This window comes from Glycine max, chromosome 3 (assembly GCF_000004515.6).
Source record: "Glycine max cultivar Williams 82 chromosome 3, Glycine_max_v4.0, whole genome shotgun sequence".
In the NCBI taxonomy this organism is placed as follows: Eukaryota; Viridiplantae; Streptophyta; class Magnoliopsida; order Fabales; family Fabaceae; genus Glycine; species Glycine max.
This window is the reverse complement of record NC_016090.4, coordinates 5507842-5532892: the sequence shown is the minus strand read 5'-3', so window position 1 is coordinate 5532892 and position 25051 is coordinate 5507842. Positions and strand designations below refer to the sequence as shown.

Here is a 25051-nt window from a genome sequence, read left to right as displayed (position 1 = left end):
TGTCGAACACAACATCAAGGAAAGCAGAGAGGAATGCACCACCAACTGCCTCAGCCATGATGTCAAGAACAAAGGAAAGGAATTGGTTGCAGTAAACTGGGTTGGTTTTGGATAAGGTTAACTGGTGTGATGAGATTTGATTCTAGTCAACTCTCATCACTTTTAACTCGCTCTGAGCTAGTACCTACCATCAAAATTAACCGTTAAATATATTAATTAAAAATTCAATGGTTTAGATTGAAGTCTGGCTACTTTAAAAAGTGTAGTGGTAGTAGGTGTCTTGTCCTCTTTGGAAGACAATGTTCTTGGTTGGATGCTTTTTGATCGTGGAATCTGGGGGAAGTACCTACCATCAAAATTCATCGTAGATATATTGATTAAAAATTCAATGGTTTAGATTGAAGTCTGGTTAAATAAAAGTTGTATTATATCTGTTTTGTATTACTTCTTACTGTTCTTAGGTGTGCAAGTTGGCTTTAATTTATAAAAAGTAAAAAACCTTAATGCATTTTGTTTTTTTTTTCTTCTGTAAGTGTTTTTAAAGAAATTTATCTAAAAAGAACCAAATTGTTAACGATAAGCTTGATGCATTATAGTTTATAGATGATGACTGATATCAGGACTTCCCTTCTTAGACAAACCATAATCTCCTACGTATGACCCTCTATTTCCTATTCCTTTGTCATTGTTTTTATAGTGTTCTAAATCATACAGGTTTTACATAGCTTACAAAATTGAGGTAAAGAATAGGAGGAGAAAAATAAAATATTAAGATTAAGAAGAAAACAAACATTATCTTATTTGTCCTTTCTTTTTTTTATTCCCTGTTAAAGTTATATTTTGACAATTTTCATAGAGATACTAGACTGGAACTGTAATTTTGTTTTTTGTTATTTCAAATCATATAAGGTGTTATTGTTAATTTGGTTCACAAATATTTGGTATTACCCTCATAGAATAAGAAGCTTTAATGTTTTGGTGAAGTTTATAGATATTACCTATCCGATCAGGCCAAGTCATGGCATAAGGCCTGTATCAATCCTATTCTCTTCCCTTATCCAAAGCTCTCTTCTATCTTCAGAACTTGCCACGACTTCCTCCACCCTTAGTCCTGCAAGATCAGCTTTATACACAAAATACTATTTGTATAGCAATGCATCTACTGATGCTATTTTGCTTCAAAACACATATTGTGAAGCACCTCTAGCATGTGATTGAAACACTGAACTACATTTTGGTGACGCAAATAATCCAACACAAAAAAATGGTAACAGAAGTTTTTGATATCAAATTTTGTGAAAAAGCTACACAGAAAATACACATGTCTGCAGCAATCAGACTTTATTCAACTATGAAAAGACTGAGTTATAGCATCAGTACATTATTATGTTTCTCAATCGAAGCAAGATGGAAACATTCTATATGTATGAGATTCAGTCAGCATCCTGCAAACAAACCAAATAATGTAGTTAATTTTTAAACTGTTTTAAGAAAAAGTGGTAAGCTATGCATGTTTGCCAAATCATAAATCAGAACATTTCTTAATGCTTACTCTTTTGAAACCAAAAAATTGTACAATGTTGGAATGTCCAGCGGTTTAGAAGTTGTTCATTCTGACAAGCCACGAAAAAAATAAAATTTTAAGACTATGACATTTGAATAGTATGAAAAAGAATCATGGTCATGAATAAACTAAACTTGGGCTATTGTAGTGGAGTTTCACCTCTGAAATTTATTTGACTTCCATATATATCTTTGATTTTGTAGTTCCATTAAAATGCCAATGATAAAAAACCTTACCCATCATCAGCCATCATTCATCCTTCAAACTTCCCGAGTTTTTGTTTGGATTCAAAATGACTTTCCATACGAAGCCTATACCAAAAAGGTGCTCAAGCTTTTCTTATGGAAGTTTGATGTTTTCTTCGAGATTATGGAACCCTTCCACACTGATGAGACCCTAACCTCCACTCTGATCTTTTGCATCAAAAGCTTTGCATGTATGATTCCTTTCTTCTAGTTCTATCCCATTCAGAGAACTGGTGTCAAGTGCATATAAGTAGTGTATAGGCAACTTTGGGCATTTCAAATACTGACCCAACTTGAAAAAATTCAGGGATTCAAGCAGTATTTGAAAATCCAACCTCAACATATATCATTCCTTGCATCAATGGATAACCTTCGTAGAGAGCAGTATACTACAATTTCCTACAACACAATAATAATGGCAAAAACAAAACCTCAGATATGTTTTGCCAAAGAATTTGAAATGGTTAGAAATTAAAGGATATGCAACATTTTCAGTTATCTGCCAATATATACATGGGAAGCATGCCTTACTGAAAGATCTGAGATTATCCTATGAAGTTGGCCTCTTATAGTCTGGTGCCCAATGAAAAGCTTTTCAATTAAAAATTCAGCTATTGAGAAAGCATCACTTTCACGTCAATTAAATCAGAAGTTCAGTTTAGATCCTGTTCAAAGTTGAATTCATATCCATTGATAGGTGCAGTTTCACTGGGCCACTCTACCATCTCTGAAAAACAAAATACACTCAACTAATTGTGAAAATTATATTTATTATTCAAAAAGAAAATATTTTTAAGATAATAAAGAAATTTTGACTGAATGATTGTATTAACATCTTTTACCCACATCTTTGGGTATTGATGCAGATCAAAAAACATTTTTTGCATGGTAATATTTGTTGGGAAGAGATAAGAATTATATGAATATTAAAAAAATAGAGTAATTATTTGCTTAATTTTTTTATACATTAGTTGTTAGATTTTGTTAATAAAAGAGATTCAAATAATGATATTTCCTCCTTTTCTCTCTTCTAGCTCAATTCAAATGGAAAAATATTTGATCAACACCTAAAAATTTATTCAACATTTAGGTGAAAGAAAAAATATAAGTATAATATAATTTATGATGTGATAGAAAAAAAATTTAAAAAATATTAATAAAATGTTTAAAATAAATGATAATTCATATATCATTAATTACTCATTCAGATGTCTTGTTGTATGGAGTGCATGGCGTTGAACTTGTCCTTCAACAATTAATCTTAATTAATCCTTGGTTATTTAAACCTTATTTATATTGATTGGAGCATTGTGTTGGAGCATAATTTGCGGGAGGCCAACTCATTGGAGGAATTTGGGGAATTTGATTTGATTTGATGATTTGGAATCCACTCCCAACCAGCTTTATTATATTATTGCCCCTTTGGATTTTCTAGCATTTTCTCCTAAACGTGCGTGCTGTTAAAGCTAGCTAATTAACTTCCACATCAAAAGTTACAATTGACGCAAATCTATAAACTTTTTCTTTTAAACACACATTTGTCTCATAGGATGGAATTGTGTAGGGGACATTTGGTTTAGGAAAAGGAAACACAGGGGAGAAATTAAAAGATTTTTTTAATTAAAGTAAAATATAAGAGAAGTGGATCCCATGGAATAAAATATATAACTTTTTTGAAATATTATTTTTCTCCATCGTACCAAATGCAGTCTAAGGCTATGTAAGGTGAAAATGAATGAAAATAGATGAAAGAAAGTTGAAATGAGAAGAGACTCTCTTTAAAAAAAATAAAAGAAAAGTAAAAAATAAAGTTATTTGATTGAGATGAAAAAAAGTGTAAAAGAAATTAAATGTTTAAATTAAAGTGTTTAGGTCAATTATAAAAGAAAAAAAACTGAAAAAGAGATTAAATAAACATTGGTTTTACTAATTAAAGTGATCACATAATCAATTATACAAATTGCATATATAATTGATTATACCTTGAGTAAAGGCCACTAGAAAGCAAATTTGATTGCAAACTAAGCATAATCAACTATGACATTTGAATAACTTATTATATGTGAGATGATACCCTAATTTGAAAGTTCTAGCGAGGGTTAATGAGGGGCTTGAGGGACAATTTTAGCAACCAACAATTTTATGTATTACATCCTTTTTATTGTTTTTTTTCCTCCCTTTTATTCTCTTTTGAGATGAAAGTAAAAACATGTGGGTCTTACATTATTTTAAAAATTTCATCAACCTTTCACATGTAACAAACACCCTATACCATCTTCTTTCATTGTTTTTCAACTCTATATACTTTCAATTCTCTTTCATATATCCTTCTTAACCTAATACTAAGAAAAGGTAAGTAGAAAGACTACTTCTTCCGTTTCTATTTATAAGACTCAAATTTGAAATGATGTCTCTTCTTTTTTTATAAGTAGTAATCTATAATGTTTCATGCATTAATTAATTTTAGATTAGAAATATCCCTCATTAATAAAGAGAGAGAATATATTAACAAAAAATTAGGAGAGTATAACAGCTCATTTTTCGTAAAATAAATAAAAAATATTTTTATTTAAAAATAAATAGAGTTTTAGAAGAAAAAAATGATGAGGTTTTTATAATTAAATAAATATGGAGAAATAAAATAATGATTTGAAGGAAAATAGAAAAAGATATTTTATTTATTCATTTGATAGAAAATAAAATAGAGTTTATATTTATAAAATAATAAAAATAAAGAAAAGCAGAGTAAATAACAGGCTAGGAGAAATATGACTATAAATAAAGACATATTAGGTCAGTTTTCAAATTGATGGTACATCTCTACGTTTTGTTTTCATCTCAAACTCGTTTTTCCTTCTTCCTATCCCAAAACCCTCTCTCTTTTTTTCATACACTCAAACCTGTCTCAGCAAAACAATAATCTTGAACTCTCGTTAACCGTTGGATCGTCATGAAATTTGAAGAAGAGGTTTGGAACCTATCTTCTCACACACCCAACGTTGGAATTTTCGAGATAATGTCTATAGTGGAAGAAATGTCCTTTGCACTGTGCTTTCTCTTTCCCATACACCCAAATCTGTTTCAGTAAAACTATAATTTCCGACTCGTTAACCGTTGAATCGTCGTGAAATTTGGACACCAGGTTCAAAATTTGTTTCCTCACATCTTCAAATTTATGTCTGTGGAGGGAGAAATACTCATTGCACGCAGACAGTGAAATAAAGGCTTCAATCCCTTTTCCTTCTCTCTAAAGCTTGGAAACCCTAGCAGAACAACCAGAGAAAAAACTTGAGAAATCTCAGGAAACTGCTAGAGATGTCGCTATCGCTGCTGGAATACACACGTGAGCTTGCTTAGAGGTTAGAGATGAGTTTATCTCAATTTGGGTTAGAATGAACATGTATAGGGATTCTTAGAGGATTAAATTGGAATTTATTTTGGAATGTTTATTGAATTATAATTTTCTTTTACGATTATAAATGTGATATTGTTGTGTTTGACGGACCAATTGATGTCCTGATGCGAATTAGTTGATAAACTTGAGTGCTCTTAGTGTTTTCATGTTTTTGACCTATGATTTTGATTCATTGATTTTAATATGATTGTGTAAAATTGTTTGAGGGGTTTTACTCCCCATGTTGTGAGAAACATTTTGTATAAATTGTTATATTGAGATTATGAAATGGTGATTCAAATTGTGAGTAAGTGACAAATTGAACATGTGATGAATGATGAGATACATGTGTATTGAGATATTGTATGTATTGAGTTATGAACTATGAACTGTGCAATCACACAATTGTAAGACCCTTTAATGGTGACGAGTTTTTGCGCAACGAGTATTGTGATGGAATCCACTATGGGAACCCAATGAGTTGAATCACTTTGAGACGCGATAAGTTAAAATGATTTTGAAAATAATTGAGTAGTTGTGTGTATTGCATAGTTTCTAGGTAAATTCTATGTGTGTGTCGTGTATATATTAATATTGTGTGATGCGTATATGATTCATGACGTATGATAACATGTTGCTTTGGAATTATACCATTGTGATTGAGATTGAGTATATGTGATAAATTGAGTATGTATTGAATTGTAATATACATGTGTATTGAGATGTTGTGTGCATTGAGTTATTAGCTATGAACTATACAATCACACGACTATAAGACCCTTTAAGGGTGATGAGTTAATGCGCGATGAGTATTGTGATAGGAACCATTGTGGAAACCTGACGAAATTAATCACATGCACGATGAGATAAAATTATTTTGAGAACAATTGAGGAGTCTTGTGGTGTATACAATTCATAGATAGAGTCTGTGTACAAAAATATTTTATAGGTTGGACCTGAGTCAAGAGGGAGAGGTCCTGACGAACTCTTCGAAACCTAGACCTTGGGGGTAAATACACTTGGTTTGAGTGCTCCTTTAAGTCTGTATCGATCTAACGTGGTTGGAGCATTCTCCAAAAACAACGTGACCTTGACTGGTCTCCCTATGATTTTACCTAGTGAGAGTGACTTGACTTAGCAGTGTGTGGTCGGTCTTGTCATGTACTCCTAGGCGCCCAACGAAATTTTTCACTGACATAGTACCACATTGCATATAGGATTGAGTCTTAGTACATTTGTTGCATAACATTTGTGTATTGATCGACATTGATTAGTTGAGTGATATTATGTTTGATTCTTGAGTACGTGAATGATATGAAAATGTGTGAGACGTGTAATGTTGAGATGTGATTTCACGCGATAAGTGATAGAATGACGTGAGTTGTGTTTAAGTAAATTGTATTTCATTTATATGATATGTATATCTATGTGTTTTGTTTCTTTCTATTAGTTAGGAATGTGATAACTCACTTCATGTGTGTTGTTTGTGTTTGGATCCAGTGATTATCTCGAACCTGGTGTTCATGGGAGTAAATGTTTAGGTGCATATCTATGAAGAACCTCATGCTAGAGGACGATGGAACACAATGCTCTGATAGGATGTGATATTGAAGCATGAACTTTTGTTTTAAATGCATGATGTTTTGAGCCAAAAATATTTCTAGCAAATTTTATTTGTAGTACTGAACTGAATATGAACCTTTTACCCACATGAACTCTTTTATGTTCATTGAATAAAAAAATCATTTTATGTAATTCTGTATTTTCATGAATGTTATTATATAAATATGTATACCGGGATATAGGGTGTCACAAAGAAAAAGGAGTATTAATGACAATAGTTTTGAAAAAAATTATAAATTTAAGACAAATTTATTGTTATCAACTAAATTAACCAATTTTCTTAATCTTGATGAATTACATAATTAAGTCTTATATATACAAATAGAGGGAGTAATTTTTTGAAGATAGCTAGAGTGGGACCTCACTTCATATCTCTCATTATTTGAAACTTATTTCAACCCATTAGAAATATACATTTTTAATTTAATGGACAATTTTTTTCTTCTTTCTTTTTTTTATTTTGTTTTTTTCCTACTCTTTTTCAATTTACTCCACTGTTTTCTCTCTACATTAGTCGTCGTGCACTATAAAAAATCATCATACATGTTACTTTTACTCTTCCTTATCTTCTCCTTGTGGTTGTCGCCCCGCCAGTAACCATCATTAGAATCATCTTTCGATGTGTCAAAATGTTATAGGAAAATCCTAACGACATCACATACCCACAGACACCAACTCCCTAACCAACATCAAACAAAGATGATGAACCTCGTCAATAGCATCCTTTTCATGCCTCTAAGAAATCATTATCATCGTTCGTTGATAACAACCATCATAAAGACAACGAAATCAACATCGAAGAGAAGAACTTATAGGGAATCCAAAGGGATCTAGTGGCAATCGCCATGGTCCCCCATGATAGCTGCAATAAAGGGAGTAAGATCCACTCGGCAACGTCACAACAATCGCTATCATAGTCTTGCCAACACATAACACTAAGAGCACAAGGATATGCATGAGCATAGGGATGCACGTAATAAGGAACACAGGGATTCAGGCAAAGCCATGTCGGCATCAGGGACGACTTTACAAAGAAAGGTGACAAGAAGGTACTTAGGAAGAAGGAGACAAAGGGGAAAAGAAAGGAGTTAAGGAAGAAAAGGATATATTGGGAAAAAAAGCAAAAAAAAATAGAAGGCTTAAATAATAATTTGGTTGCTATGATATATCTTATTTTTGGTTTTGTCCTTTTATTTTTTATTTTTTTAGTCCCTATAAAAATTTAATAAATTTGGCTTTAGTCTCTATATCAACTAATGTTGATTGATAATGTAACAGAAATATTGATAACTCATTAACTTGTTACATTATTAAGGAATTTGACAAGATAGTTATTATAATTTTTTTATAAATTAACTATGTTTTTAATCATTCATCTATTAGTATGACATCATCAATATATATATATATATATATATATATATATATATATATATATGAGAATTATTTTCTTTCTTTTTTTTAAGGATGAGAATTCTATTCTCATTGAGTTATAGATTGTGTTTTAGATAATGGTTTTGTGGGATGTTGATTTGTGTAAATTCTTCTTTATGATTTATTGGTTTTGCTTACTACATCTCCTTTGTTTTTTTTTTCCTTTCAAAACTTCATACTTTTTCTAGTAGTTTTACACCATCAAAAAATTTGTAGCACCTTAGAACTCCCAAAAAATGCCTTCAACCAACAATATTTTATTATGTGATTGTTATATCATGAATAGTGCACGTGTCTACGCATCATCTCTAAACGATGGTATTTGATAAAAAAAAAAAGAATTAAAAAAATGATAGGAAAAAAGTTGAGGGACTTAAATCGATCAAAAAAATTGTTAAGAGACTAAGACTCATCAAAAAATTGTTGAAGGAGTAAAATTGATCAAAAAAATTATGAATGGACTAAAAGTGAATTTCGTAAAATGATGAAGGACTAAAAACATAATTTAGATAAAATTTGACACATGATTGTCATGTCATATTAGTAGGTCAAGTAGCTGTCATGTTGGCTGGCTGGCATATCATCACTTAATAGTGATACTTAATAGGAGGGACTAAAATAGAAATATAAAGAGTAAGATTATTCAAAATTTTATTTAGGAACTAAAAATAAAAATTAACAAAAATTAGGGGGGAAAAACATATTTTGCCATACAACTTTATCTTCCTTCTTTTGTTGCAATTAGGATGTTTGTGAAATAGAGGCCTTGCACGAATTGAAGGAATATGTCGAAGTCAAGTTCCTTTAGAACTCAAGTTTAATTTGTTCTTTCAAATTTAATTTACTATCGGAAGAAATAAATTTAAATTAGGGGTATGCATATAAACTGGTTCAAACCAAACCGTTTTTGAACTACACCAAACTGAGGTAATTTAAATTAGTTTGAAACCAATTGAGTCCCTAAATCAATTTTTAAAATTAGTTCAATTTCAAATCACTTTTTTAAAATCAATTCAGTTCCAAATGTTTTAAAAACCAAAATATTTAAACTCTCTCAAAACCAGTTTGATTTAGTTTTTTTTTTTCCTAACCAGATTTTTGCACACCCCAAATTCAAATGTTTATAAAGTACATGATAACGTAAACAAGTTAATTAATGATAAATTTTGGTAAAAAAATGTCATACAGTTGGGAGGCATCCCCAAACTATCGAGTAGAGTGTCAATGAGATGTTTGGGCTGCCAACAGGTATACTGAATTGTAACTATTTAATTAGTTCCTAAGCTTCAAGAGATTTTTTTGGGGAGAATTATCCACCAAGCCATAAAGTGCTATCATGGAGATTCAAAAATACCAAAAAAAATTCATACCAAATTTTTAATCACTTTAACAAAAATGATATATAAACACTCAATAATACAAGTACTTATTTTACACTCTTCATAATACACACGATCAACTGGAACTAATGATCCAATTAATACTTGACCTAATTGATAACCATACCAAATTCAACAACATTGCTCATGGTCATGGATAATGTTATGACACCTCTACATGATTGGTGTCTGATTCACTCCCATGCTAACACAAAAAGCAAAAACGACAAGGAAATAAAATGAATAACATTACGTGGATAAGATTATGCAAATGGACAACCCTCGTTGTCATTAGCCATAACCCCACAGACAAACTAAACCCAACCTGTTAGTGTTAAGCAATGCTATTACTTACTACAAGACAAGCTTAATCACCTGCACCTGCTCCACATTTATTTCCTTTTCTAGCCCATATTAAAGAACTTCATTCATATTACATACCTTCGTTACAAATTATATTTCAATTTTTATGTTCGTTCCATTTTATTTTATTTTCTTGTGAATTTTATATTCGTTGCATGGTGCTAATTAATGAGCTGTAAAAAATTGCTTATATGTAAAACAAATGCTTTATGCAACTTACATAGTACATGTTTGAATAATTGAATTAAAGTTGGGAGAGTTTAATAGTATTTTACTTCAGAAGTATCAAAAATTTTCATTCTCCATTCATGTATTGGGACGCATAATTTTACACCTAAATTTCAGAAAGCACTTCTGTAACTTTAAACCCTTCCCATAATTAGATATGATAAAAAAAATAGTCTCATGCTAACTCTACTCTTTTACTTTTGCGTTTAATTGGCCAAAGTATGCGCTTGATATCTATGTGGAATCTTGATTGCAACCAACAAAGGTGAAAACAATCAAGAATTTTGGTCGCCAATTTCATTGTCAGTGATGATTAACAAAAAAAGTCCCACATACGATCCTTTTCTCGTTTATGAAGTTAGTGTTTTTTCAATTACCAAGTGCCTTTAATAGAAACCCCACATACAACAGTTAAAAGCTACTTGAGAACCTGTACTCAGTCTCGTCAGCACCAAGAAAAGTGATCCAGAAAAAAGTGGCATTGAATATTCCGACTTTGCTACTGTTTAAGTGGGGCATTGAAATCTTCACCTTACACTTCATCTGCTATTCTTTTTTCCATTTACCATGGATTGTATTGCTTCTCTACCCTTCATACCACTCTAGCTTCCTGCAACCTTAAAATTGATATTAGGTTTAATTAGCATGCGATCTCTAAAGTTTTAATTAAGTTTCTGAAATTTTTTTAATTGGGTTTTTGAACTTCTATTTTGTAATTTGGTCCATTAACTTTTTTGTTTAGTTGGGTTAATGTATATAACACATTCTAGTTAGATATTTATATATAATTAATTTTTCATAACAGCATTTAGACGGAATAATCCAATAAAAAAAAAGGTTCAGGAGCCCAATTAAAAACAAATCAAAAAGCTAGTTGAAAATTTGGTAAAAGTGTATGTGAATTTAACCTAAATATTATTATGGGTGAATATTAGATTATTGGAACCTGCATTAACCCTCTTGATTGTCATGTCAATTGATTGTTATTAGAACCTGTACTACTGTACAGGATTCTCCTCTTACTATCAATTGAAGCATGCACTTTAAAGAAATTAAATCATGTCCAGACAAGTGACGTAAAGTTTAAAAATCAAGTATCAATATCAAACAGTTTTGCTTGTGGATGTGCCATTTCATCTACAACAAGCTCATTATTCGTTCATAAATCAAGTATCAATATCAAACTCTTTTGCATGTGGCCTTGCTATGTACAAGTTCATTAGTCATTTTCTATAAATGCTGAGAACTAACTAAAGAAATTAAACCACGTTTTAACAACCGAACAGATCCATTTAAATGCCATACTTGAACATTATCACATTAGTGCACTAATATTAATAATATCCTGCTTTCGCTTTACTAATCATTAACAATAATAATTTCAGATAAGACAGACATTAAACAGCTGATAAGGGACACATAAGAAACCATGTAATGTAACATCATTAGAACCATTAACCTCAGAATACTACCATGTATCAACAGCTATCATGGCCGAGGAATTAACTTGGCTGATGATAAACTGCAACATAGCACCCAAACAATGACCATATACCAGTCTCTTTGTCAAACAACTAACTAAAGTTGATCATATTATTTGTCACTTGATTACTATTACTAATAGTATAAAGCAAGATTTTAGTTCCGTCCCTTTGATTGATATTTTCAATTGACTGAATTATCCGCAATTAGCATTTATGTTAGCATAATATATATATATATATATATATATATATATATATATATATGAGCCCTGAAAACAATTTAAGGAAAATCATCACCTGGGGTAATAATTTCAACTCTCAAACCACTATTGTCCTGCAATTCTGTTATAGCCACAGAAAACTTAAAATCCCATTTCAAGAACCTTTTAACTAAATATCCACATCAATTTTATTACCTAGTGCACTAGAACTAATTCAACGCAGTAATATTATTTAGATATCCAACAGTGAAAATACATTATTGACACTTTATATTTCTATCTTTTTCTTTTGTTACATTATATATATTCACTTGTCACATTCATACTCTTTTTTTCTCCTTTATCTCTCTCATGGCGAATGCCCAGTAACATGGAATGGAGTGTTCATGAATTATTTTTCAATTCAACAATAATTTGACAAAAGGAACAATAAAAAATTCTTCTCAGAGATAATATAATAGATTAGACTTCAAAGTATCCTCTGCTATATATGTACACAGATAAAAACAAGAGAAATGTGTAACAAATACAATTGTTGTAAAGGGATGGTTTTAATTTTCACTTTCAGTTGCAACTGTTACAAGTAGAGAAATTTTAAAAAATAAAGAACTCTCACTCTCACTCTCTCTCTTCTCTATTGGCTTGGGAAAAAAATAAGAAAACTAAAAAGAAGAAACATGCAGAAGCTAAGAACATGCATATAGGGTTTGACCCATCATCCATCAGGCAATTCTACAAAGTTAATTAAAACCATTGATGAACAAGAACTCCACTTTGTCTGAGAGAAGTGAAGAGCTGCAAGCACTGATCATAAGTTTTCTCATACTTGGGGCTCCTCTGTCCAGGGCAACACCTCTGCCACCTATTGTAATGGCACTCAAGAAAAATCTCATCCACCAAACAGATAGCCCCAGTTTCAAACAATCTTGGAATCAAATCAAACTCAGTACCCTCCACATCCATCTTCATCACAACGAAATCATTCTCCGAAACCGTGTTCTTCAACCAGTCTGCGAAATCGAACCCAGGAATCTTCTCAACCTCACCACCATCAAAACCACCTGAAGATTTCAATGGTTGAATCCTCCCATTCCCCTTCCCTTACCCTTAACCTTCTCCTTCTCCTTCTCCTTCTCCTTCTCCCCCGGGTCGCGGTTAATCTCAAACACCAAACTCTCATTCCTCACCCATGCAGCATAAGGCAACAAAGTAACACCCTTTTTCGTTTCATACTCCTGATGAAACGTTTTATCAGCCTCAATTGCATACACATGAAAGGTCTTGTTCTGTTTCGGGTACTGTTTCCTAAACCAACTTCCAATGCTGGAACCATAGCTTCTAGCTCCAACATCAACATACACATACCTATCCTTGAAGCTTATATCAACCATTGAAGATAGGTACTTTATGTTCTTCACGTTTTTCTTTAGAGTCAGCCATGGCTTCAGTGGCTCCTCTTCAATCAAAGCCTCTGCATTTCTCACCAGCTTTTCCTTGTACTCCGGAACAGAGCATTCTTTTCCATTGGAATTGGAGTTTGAATTGGATTCAGAATCAATTGTGTGACGCACTTTCTTCACCACGATCTCTCTTATGTGAGGTATGGATGAATCAAACCCTAACATGTCGTTTATTTTCACCACGTTGCAACAAAAATTCAACAAATCAACGAATGAATTGTAACTGTAAGTGTCATTGGCCTTTACATGGAACGCGGCAAACCCTTCGGGTTTGAGCGTCCGAGAGATTTCGGCGGCGAACTCCGCCGGCCGCGGCGATTTTTCTAAAGCGCCGTCGCCGGCGAACACGAAGTCGAACGAGCCATCGGGGAACGGAATCCGGCGAGCCTCGCCGGATTTCACAAGCGGCGGAGACGCCTTCTTCGAGATCCCGACGGCGTCGATGACGCCGATCTCGCGCAGCGCGAGGACGTCGCGGCCGGTCGGCGTCTCCACGCAGAGCGCCTTCGCCGCCGGCGAGAGGAAGCCACCGGAGATCATGTCCTGGAAAGCCGACGAGTAGAACCGGACGCCGTTGATCCAGTCCTTGCTGGCATAGCGCTCCGGCGGCCCGGCGGCTCCTCCGCGCGCTGCGAGGGCGCCTGATCTGGTGCCGGCGATTGCGAGGTTGATCGACGGAGAGAAGAAGCAGAAGTCGCCGACGGTGCAGGACTCACCGGCGAGGGTGATGACGTAAGCGAACCGTACGACGACGATGAAAACGCCGAAGAGGAGTAACCGAACCAGAACGTTTCTGAGAAAGCCAGGCTTCGCTACGGTTGGATCCATGGAAACAAATTGTGCACTTCTCACAGAAATTAATAACAATAACCAGAAAAAATCACAAAAAAAAATGAATTGAATTGAAATAAAAGAAGAAGAAGAAAAAAAAGTTGGGATTTTTTTGTGTGGTATTATTTATCGGAGCAGAAGCGAGCGGAGGTGTGGTTAGCACCAATGAGAGAAGGTGTTTTTCGAAGAGAAGGGATTGAGAAAGAGAGAGGGGCAAAACGGGGATTCATGTTTTTTTGTGTGTGTGGTTTTGAGTTGCTCTATGGAACAGTGGTGAAAGAGAACGAGTCCATTAGCGTTATGACTCAGTGTGCGCGTATGATGAAGAAGAAGAAGAAGAAAAAGATGATAAAAATAAGAAGAACGCGGCGTGGAGGAAAGTGGTGACCGGAATAGCCGGTTGATTATACGCGGAAGGAACTGCGTAGAGGAAGGGAGAAGGAACGATGCCGTGGGGTCCACGGTTGACGAGAATTACTAGAAGGCCATTTTAGTTTTTTATTTATTTAATAATTAATAATGGAAAATTATTGAGTTGAGGCATATGTGGGTTTTATTCCTGAAATGATATGATGACAAGTTTGTGTGATGTATGTAAAATCCAGAAACCCTGAATTGTCCGTTTGTAGCGGCAAGTAAGCATTTTGCACTGTAGAGAAGCATGGCAAGTGTTGTGTTATTTTCACGTCACTATTACAAAGGCCCATCTTATCCCATAAGTTAGTATATTTATTGTTGTTAAGTCAAAGTGCAACACTTCTCTTTATTTTATTTTTTAAGCTCAAAGGAACCTTGTTCTTAAAATCTACTTTCTCTTATCACAATTTAGGGTATTAATTAGGAGTTACAAAACGGATTGGATCATTAGATCATTGGTCTGGGTCTAATCTGCACCTTCTTTTGACTGATTGAGTTGAGATTTTTAATCCATCAATTTGCTTCATGGAGTTTCAATTTTGTCCATTAAAAAAAGATGGAGAAAAGAACACACATACCAACTCATTTTTTATTAAAAAAATAATTTAATATTTATTTTTATATTATATATATGCTAATTAATTAGTTTACTTTTTATCTAAATAAATTATTGTTCAAAACTTAAGGTAATATGTTCAATTTTTTAGTAAATATTTATTATTTATTATTTATAAAAGATAAAATTAGTTAAAATATATTTTATTATAATTATTTTAAATATTTTAGCTTTGATGGACCAACCTACCAACACATTTTGTCACCTTGGTACTGATTAAGTGCATTTTTTATTTATATTAAATATGATGGGTAAAATATTTCATTTAGTTTTTAATTTTTATTATTAGTTGAAAAATCTGTTTGATTGTTCAATAAATAAATTTTTTAATATTTTCTAGTATTTTTAAAAATGTTACTTAAGTAAAGTAATACTAGTTTTTTATATTTTCTTTTATTTTTATTTTTAATATATTTATCAAATTTATTAATTACATCTTTTAAATAAATTATAATTTTATTGTTGTTCTATCATTTTTACACATTTCAACTACCTCAATATTAACTTTATAAAATACTTACAATTTAATAAAGTAATTTTTTAATTCCTTCCAACTTTTAACTAATTTTGCTTAACATAATCAATATCCGTAAGTATTTCATTGTTTTATTATTTATTTTTTATGAAATTTGATAGACTTATTATATAACAAGTGATTAAGCATAAATGATTAATAGGTTAAAATTAACGTTAAATCATTTAGATATTATCCGAGATAACTAGTCAAAACAATTTTTAATTCGATTTTACTTACCTTTCACGTCAAATACCGAATTAGTCAAATTATTTTTTTTCTTGATTATATAAGATAAAAAATTATTACAAAATCAGAAATCACTAATTAAATGGTAGTCATTAAGCAATTTGCTATAAATTTATTATGATTCATCAAATAAAATCTTCAAAGACCTTTTTTGAACCACGAACATATATATTTTCTTTCAAGCATTGTAGATAACATTTATTTTTGTCTGTATTTATACAAGTCTTTTTAAATTAATACTGATGTTGTTTAAATCATTAAGTCTGTCATAGGGAAATCACCTGTGGCCTAAGAATTAATTGAGTCTCTACTAACAGTCTCAGTTTATCATTTATATCACTTTTTATACCCAAAAAAAAAAAAACTACCGCGATGGGTTATTGGGAAACTCAATCACAGACACAGTAAAAGCTTTAATTGTAGATCCATTAACTGTCGAGGCCGTGTTTGGATTTTCATCTTCTGTGACGGTGATGTTAAAGCATTCAGCACATGCAAATTTTACCGAAACAATTTAATTAAACAAACTTTGATCATAAGTAAAACTTAAATCTCGGATCTGACTTCAATTAATTTCATTTTTTTCTCTCCTGCCAGAGAATCTAAATTCATTCATTAATTAAAGATAAAGTCAAAACTTCGTACTATCTTAGCAGTACTAGTGCAGGTTTCGGCATGATGAACGGGACAAATTATATATGGGGATTGGGAAGTACTATTTTTTTTTCTATTTTAAAAAAATAAATTTAAAATTTCAGAAAATTAATAATAGATAAACATTTACAATTTTGTTTTAGAAATTTTATATAATTAAAAAAATTATCTCAAATTTTACTAATTTTTCCAAAATCATCTCTTCACCTCATTTTGTTTTTTTGACAATGACAATTACTATTTATTTGGAAGTAAAGAGAAATTTAACAAAATAGATATTAAAAAAGAAAATTAGAATTAAGAGCATATAATATATTTATGTTTGATGACTTTTATATATTTTTAAAATAATGATAAATAAAAGAATGAGTAAATAATTTTAATATTAATTATTTTATCATACAAAATTTTAATAGTCTCATTTTTATTTTTTATAACAGGAAAAAACTTTATATTGTGAGGATAATTTTGTATTTTCTTTCTTTTAATTTCTTTTCAGAATCATGTAAATAATAAGGACATGTGTGATTTAATATAAAATTATTTTAAATTAAGAATCAAAATAGTGAAAATAAAATATTTTTTATTTTATATATTTGATATTTTTATTGAAAAATGAAATTCATAAATATAATAAACAAATTCAAAAATTCAGGTAGCCAATATTAAAATCATTAAAATTCATTATTCTTCTCTCGATACCTAAAAATAAGATTTGAATTTTTAAACTTATTCATAAACCAAAGGATAAACCAAAGGATCTGGCTCAATTGTTGATCAAAGGATATGAGTTGTGGTAACCCTAATCCAAAATAATCTTGTTACACCAATTTGGGATAAATTAATAAATGACAATTAAAAATACATTTATTATTTTTTAAAATTTTATTTTAAATTGTTGTGAATTTTTATTACACCTAGAATTACTAAAATATCTCATCTTTTTGAGAGAAAAATTTTGGCTTGTTATATACTACTTTATTATATAATAAACAAGATAAAGATAAATATATAATTATAGTAACACATTTAAAAATTTTAAAATATAATTATTAAAGCTAATATGATTAAAGTCATAATTTTAATTAAATATTTATGTCTTAATTTCTTAATCAACATTTCTAAAATACGTATTGATAAAATACCTTATAAGTTAAAAAAACATATTGTAGTTTTTTTCTGGAAAGAATAATTATATTCACATGATTATCTGAAGATCTGGCACAAGAGTATTGATTGTTTATCAGCAAATACGCAAGTCAAATCGTTGAGAATGATGAGTACTGAGTAGAGTAATTATTAAATATATACCATAGTTTTCTGGAAAGAATATTATTGAGACGATTTTAGAAATTTTTATATGATTCTGAAATCAGAAGATCTGACAGAAGACTTCAGAATAATAACTAATTATCAGACAATATGCAAAGTCAAATAGTTGAGAGTAGCAAAGTAGCAGCCAGTTCGCACATGCACACGTGAGAAACTCACGTGAGATAACTCCCAAAGAAAATAAAGAAGTAAAAGTTAAAGAAAATAAATATTATTTAGATAAAGAAAAAATAATTATCTTTTTGATGTAAATTTAATTATTTTCTTAACTAAAAAATGAAAACCATTATATGAATTGTTTTTTTATCTTATAATATAGGAATTAGTAACTGAAATACTGAACAAATAAGCAAATTTTTTATGTTTTATACGTTCTTTATTTTAACTAGTTGAAAGAACATCACCTTGTGTATCTATTTGTATTTTAAAAATAAAAAATAAAAAAAGAAAAAGCAATCTAAGGAAGTAATAACAAAAGTTACATTTTGAAGGTTTATGAAAGAAATATAAATAATTATATATTAAAGGATAATTTAGGAATTTGAAATGTAGTACTCATTATTTTTATTAATAGTTATGGATAAAATTTAGGTTGTCTCATACGGTGAATTACATAAAAAAAAAAGATTGCCCTATATATTTTTTTTAGTTCTTGTAATTTAATATTTTTTTATAAAATTGTTTTTTTTAGTCCTTACAAATTATTTTTATTTTATTTTAATCATCAAAACACTTTAGATAATATTTTAAACAATAAAAAAAATGTTATAGAAAACATCAATAAGGATAAAAATAAAACAAGCATGATTTACAAAGACTAAAAATAAAAAATATTTTTACAAAAAGTAAAAAATATTAAATTACAAGAAAAAAATTTTCAACCTAAGAAACTTAAAAAATATGACATGTACACCACTACTCCAGTAAGAAAAAAACTTGTCATGTACTATCAAGTATATCTAATTATTATTCTATCATAATTATTAATTTCTATTCCCTTAAATAATATTCCTAGACTCCTAGTAGCTTAAAAAGAGCTTAAAAAGATTTGTATTGGATTAGAATTTTAAAAGACTTGATATAATTTTTTTTTGTAAATTTAAAAGATTTTATAAAAAGAATGTAACGACTTTTAAGATTTTTTAAAAAACTTTTTTATTAAAATTTTTTAATTTTAATTTTAATAGATTTATAAAATACGAATTCATAAAATTTGAAAGGACATTGTGAATTTTTAAGATTTTAAAAGAATTTGTGAATTTTTAAAAAATATTTAAAATTATTGATAAAGATCCATGAATTTTTTTTCTCCTAACACTTTAAATAACCTTATACATGTTACATAACAAATCAAATTTTTCTAGCATATTTACTAACACAATAAGCTCATTTTTATTCAATCATCAATCATGTTAATTGTATAAAAATTATATACCTCAATGTCTGTCAATAGCATGAATACTTATAGTCATTCCCACAATAACAATTCCATCAACAAAAAACATGTCAAATAATTGTTTCAAACCCCATTTATAGATGTACCAAAAAAACCCATGTACAAAAAAAATTATTTATATATTTATCCATTTTTGCATGAGTAAAATTCTCACGTTCATTAAAAATAAACATGTAATTAAGATATCTCAAATTCAAAAAATTATAAAAATATCTCATATCATTCGTTCTCGGACATGTAGTTCATGGGTCGAAAGAGTAGAAAAAATTATGAATTTCGACTTCTTCCAACAAAGAATCAATGAATTATATACAATGAGAAAAGAAAAACATGTCAATTGGTAGAAAAATAAAGAAAGAAAAAATCTCATGAAATCTCAAAAGTTTGGATAAGATTGTTTGATGTGTATTTTTTATTAAAATAATCTCATAAAATTTATCTTAAAAAAGATTTCATCAAATTTGTGACTTTTGAATACCAATTTTTTTTAAATTGTAAAAAATCATAATTAAATACAAACAAATTTTATTAAATTCTTTAGTCTTAATTGAATACAACAAAACTTATTTATTATTTAAAAATTTTGATTAAATACTTCAAAACTTAAAAAAAATCTTTTAAATTGTTTGAAATCCTAATTGTACTATCAAGTATATCTAATTATTATTCTATCATAATTATTAATTTCTATTACCTTAAATAATACTAATGTAGCTTAAGAAGAGGTTAAATATTGCTAACTCTCAATAGAAGAAAAAAAAACGATTTAGGCCAAGCTTTGACATAAGATGGATTTGAGAGTATGCGTGTGGACACTTTCCTTTTATGGTATTTTATGGTTGGGGAGAGGAAAAAGAGGGAGGCAAATGAGAAATGACAGAAATAGGTTTATGCTGCAAAGGAAAAAGAAGACTGGATAAGGTTCGCCTAATTAAATTTAAAAAAAAAGAAGTGGAAATAATATGCGAATAACTCTACCTTTTATATATCCTCTAAAAAGAAACTCTATCTTTTATATGCTTTATTAATATCTATAGTTATTTTTTTTTTATTATATATCGTATTATCTATTACTATATTTTTATTTTCTGTTTTTATTCAATGTTAAATAGAGTTAAAGTATCACAATTTTTTTTTAAAGAAAACTCTATCAAAGTAGGTAGGGGAGAGAATTGCTTGATTTATATAAACTATTTTTTAATAATTTCTTATTTATTATAAATTATAGAGATTTTAAAAATTAAAAATTTAAATTCACAATAAACTAAATTAATTGTTTATAAGAAAATAGTATGATATATATTTTTTAATTTGTCTTCTACAAATCCGAACAAGAAAAGAAACTTTTCTCTACTTTTTGCTTTTCTTCATTCAATCAAAACACATTTGATTCCATTTTTTATTCTCTTATCTTGTTTCCTTTCTATTTTACTTTCCATGAAAATGGAGTTTTAAGTTACTATAATTATTTATTTTGTAAATTAAAAATAATAAATGCAAATTTAATTTCTTTTTTGCTTCCAACTAAATAGCGGTGACGGGTTCAAGCGGTGGAATGGAGGGATAATCAGAGTAAACGACACGTGTGAAAAGAGGGACGAATACGGTTGGCGCAAAAAAACAACAAAACGCTGTGACTGCGCACTGCATTCAAATAGCCGTTAGGAAACTTTTCGTCGTCGTCGTCGTCGAAATGCCGAAAACGCCCCTGCTCCCATGGTCCACACGACAGGTCGTTTGGCTCTGGCTCCAGGTTGTAAGGTGGGTCCGTTAAACGGTGCGCAGCGGCATAGCGAATAAAGACACACGCTTCAGTTGGAAGTTGGTGCAGCACAGCATTGGATGCTCTTGAAGAAAAAGGTGAACATTACTACTAACATTATTCTCGTTTGTCAACTTCATTTTTTTTTTATTAACAGCAACTTAATTATTTGGTTTCAAATTTAGTTACTTTTAACATTTCTTATCATGTTTGTTAATCACTTGTGAAACTCTTAACATGTTCTCTCGGCTCGTCTAGTGACACTATTCACCAAATCACCTGATGTGAAAATCTTAACAATTGAATTCAGAATTTTTCGACAAACTCAATATGTATTATCAGAATTGTATTCATTGGTTAATTATGATTTGTTTCAAATAAGAAAAATTAATAAACCATAAGTCCATAATTAATACGAAAGTTTTGACATGAAATTAAGCTGGAACTATTTATGACTGTGACGACTTATACTCTCTTTCTAGTTTTCTTTGCAATTAAGACATAATGAATCTAAATTAAATAAGATGTAAAAAAAAGATGTTGAAGATCCTTCTTAAGAGTATAGGGATAGGGATAAATATGTAGAACGTAGTACATGTAGGATTAGGTGACTATTCTAACTAAGTTATTTTGATGTATTAATTCTGGAAGGGATGATAACCTAGTTCAGATATTTCATTTGTATCAGTCTTATATTTTTATTTTTTTTACATTTTGATATACTTTTATTTATATCCATTGGTCTATTTAAGTTTCACACTTCCGATCCGAATTACTTTTATACTTGAATCAACTTTACATTATAATAACGGAAGCGGTTTGTCTAAATTTTTTAAATAATAAAAAATAGAAGTTAAATACAGTTGATAAAAAAATGACAGAATAAAAAAAACTTATAATCTAAAAGTAGTGGAAAGTTAATTTAAATTAGAAGAAAAATTTAAAATTTAATAAGTGATTTAAGAGTAAATTGTCCAATAAAATGTATACATCAAATGGAGTAATTCCCATTATTAATGATTATAAATTATATATGTGATGTTTATTCACAAAGGATGCATGCTTTAAATTTTATCACGCCGTTCTTTAAATTTGATGTATGTGACATGGTAGCGAAAGATTTTACTAAGCAATTCATTGTGTCACATCTGTTTTTTTATAACTCAAAATAAAATTTTAATAAATGATATTTTCCGTCATTATAGTAATCTAGAATTTGTAAAATTGAAATTAAATCAATCAAATAAACATGTAGTTTTTAGTTAGAAAAAGGGGTGTTACAGAAGATATTTGGGAAAGGAGGAAATAAGATATAAGACCAATTTCAAAATTTAAAAAGCAAGCATTACCTTTCAAAGGGGTGTGCCATTAACTCAGTTTTTTTTTTTCAATCCTTAACGTCTAGAAATTGATAGAGCGATTTTATGTGCAGTTGTATGTGTTGATGACCAGTTATTAAACACGATATATAGTGGGAGAGAGTGGGAAAGGACAAGTGCGTATGGGGGGAGAGAGAAGAGAGAACAAATGAATAATTTTATCTTTTGAAAGTCTTGTATTTGAAATAAAAAAATTTGGCTTAAAAATAGTCAAATGATTGAATGCTAAAGTAAAATATTACGAGTTGTGTTGACCAATTGAAATAAGGAAAAGTTGACTCGTAAGGATTTGACATAGGTAATATATTAATTCTAATTTTTAAATTAAACTAACATAAAAATAAATAAAAAATTGAATTTTTTTTAAAATAAAAAGTGTTTCAATAATTGGAAATAAAATCCGGTAGTCAACTAATCATGTTTAACAAGGAAAGAAATATTTTGACTGTAATGTTGCTCTTGCAAAATCAACATTAGCAAGTTCATATTAAGTCCAATGCAAAATAAAAAAATTCATTTAATGGTCTTTGTGTTAAATTAAATTAAAATATTGATCCCACATGTGGTGCTATAATCTGGATGCATACACGATCTTCCTCAACAAAATAAGTAAGAAGAAGCAACTAAAATTTCAAACCAAGTTGGTAACACCAACATCTACATGTCCTACATAATGAAGAACAAAAGAAAAGTCAGATGAGGATTACTTGACTGGAGATATATTACAAATAAAAAAGGATCAATAACATCAAACTAATTATAATTGACTAAATGGAACTTTTTAGAAAATAAAACATCAAACTAATGATAATTGAAAACATATATAACAGATTAAAAGTATATTTTAAAGTAAAGTATATTGTGTCCTCGTTGACAGATATCAACAAATTCTACAACTGGAATGACAACATCATAGAATTGAAGGATACTTAGTCAGAGTTACAAAAGCTAAAAGCTAATCATCAATTCAAGAAAAACAATTTTACAATTGAAACCCAATGTAATAATTTCTTAGTCAGTGTTTATCATTCATAGTTAACTTAATATGAAACATAAAAAAATGGTTCCTTCCTCAATTTTGAGTTGAGCATCCTTTTGGAGAAAATTTCAAGAACTATCCACGCTAACAAATTCATTAATCCATTTTCAGCAACACACAATTTATAGAAAAAAATTAATATTTCCCCTTTGTTATCTCAGGTGCATTAACAAATTGCAGGAACATACAACAAATTAACCCTTTCTTATCTTAGGCGCAGTATCACATAGAGGAAACAAGAATTTACCTTGACTAAGCATAAGCTTTGGGTCAGGAATTTCATCAAACACCATACGTGCGTAACTCATTTCCCAACTTTAAAATTCATCTCTATAAACCCTACTTCACATAACAAAACACATTGCATTCCAATCTTCAGATCAACAGAAACAACTTCTCAATCGTGTTTTTAATTCAATAAAAACAATTTCACAATTGAAACCCAATGTAATAATTTCTTGGTCTGTGTTTATCATTCATAGTTAACTTAATATGAAGCATAAAAAAAAATGATTCCTTCCTCAATTCTGAGTCGAGCATCCTTTTGGAGAAAATTTCAAGAACTAACCACACTAACAAATTCATTAATCCATTTTTAGCAACACACAACTTAGAGGAAAAAAACACAATATTTCTCCTTTGTTATCTCAGGTGTATTAACAAATTGTAGGAACATACAACAAATTAACCTTTTCTTATCTTTGGTGTAATATCAAATGGAGGAAAAAAATTACACTGACTAAGCATAAGCTTTGGGTCAGGAATTTCATCAAACACCATACGTGCATAAGTCATTTCCCAACTTTAAAATTTATCTCTATAAACCCCTACTTCACAAATTACTTTTCATCTACATTTACATATATAAATATTTTTATCCAGCAATGGAAAGTTAAAAGAGACTTTTTCCAAGAGTCATGTTCTTTTATTCAATTATTAAACAGCGCGCTGTTTTACTTAATTATTAAGTCATATTTATTTATCACACATATGAGACATTTTTTACATTATATGTCCTCGAATGAGCTATTTTTTATTTTCAATTTACACAGTCTGAAACTACATAATCACTTTACTACAAATCTAATTAAGGATATATCTTCAAATTCCATTGTGGATTTAAAGACTTTATTGATATATAAAGGTACTTATATAAATGTTTTCAAACCACGAGACCTGTTTAAGTCATAATAAATCTCATGATCCAATTCACCTCAAACTTCTTTTTTTTTATAAAAGAAATTTAAGGACACAAAAAATATACAGATGTACGTAAGTACATGGATATTTTTTTTATTAGCAAAACAACAATAAAAAAATATCAAAACGTAGGCTTTTGCCATACCTTTGTTAATAATTTGATGAAAAATGATTTAAAAATTCGATTTTATTAATTAAAAAAACTCA

At 29.7% G+C, this 25051-nt stretch overlaps 1 protein-coding gene and 1 long non-coding RNA gene across 2 annotated transcripts; both read right to left on the bottom strand.

Annotated features, from left to right (window-relative positions):
* Window positions 1-741: 741 nt before the first annotated feature.
* On the bottom strand, window positions 742-2513 carry LOC121174655 (uncharacterized). Its single transcript, XR_005890908.1, has 4 exons — window positions 2323-2513; window positions 1801-2208; window positions 1553-1613; window positions 742-1445 (listed from the first exon to the last, which is right to left on the bottom strand). It is a non-coding gene; the product is annotated as an uncharacterized lncRNA (long non-coding RNA).
* Window positions 2514-12467: 9954 nt separating this feature from the next.
* On the bottom strand, window positions 12468-14564 carry LOC100805579 (uncharacterized). The gene is given in 2 exon segments (XM_014773499.3): window positions 12468-13051; window positions 13054-14564. Coding segments are annotated over 2 exon segments (1542 nt in total). The 5' UTR covers window positions 14224-14564; the 3' UTR covers window positions 12468-12679.
* Between the last annotated feature and the right edge of the window lie 10487 nt (window positions 14565-25051).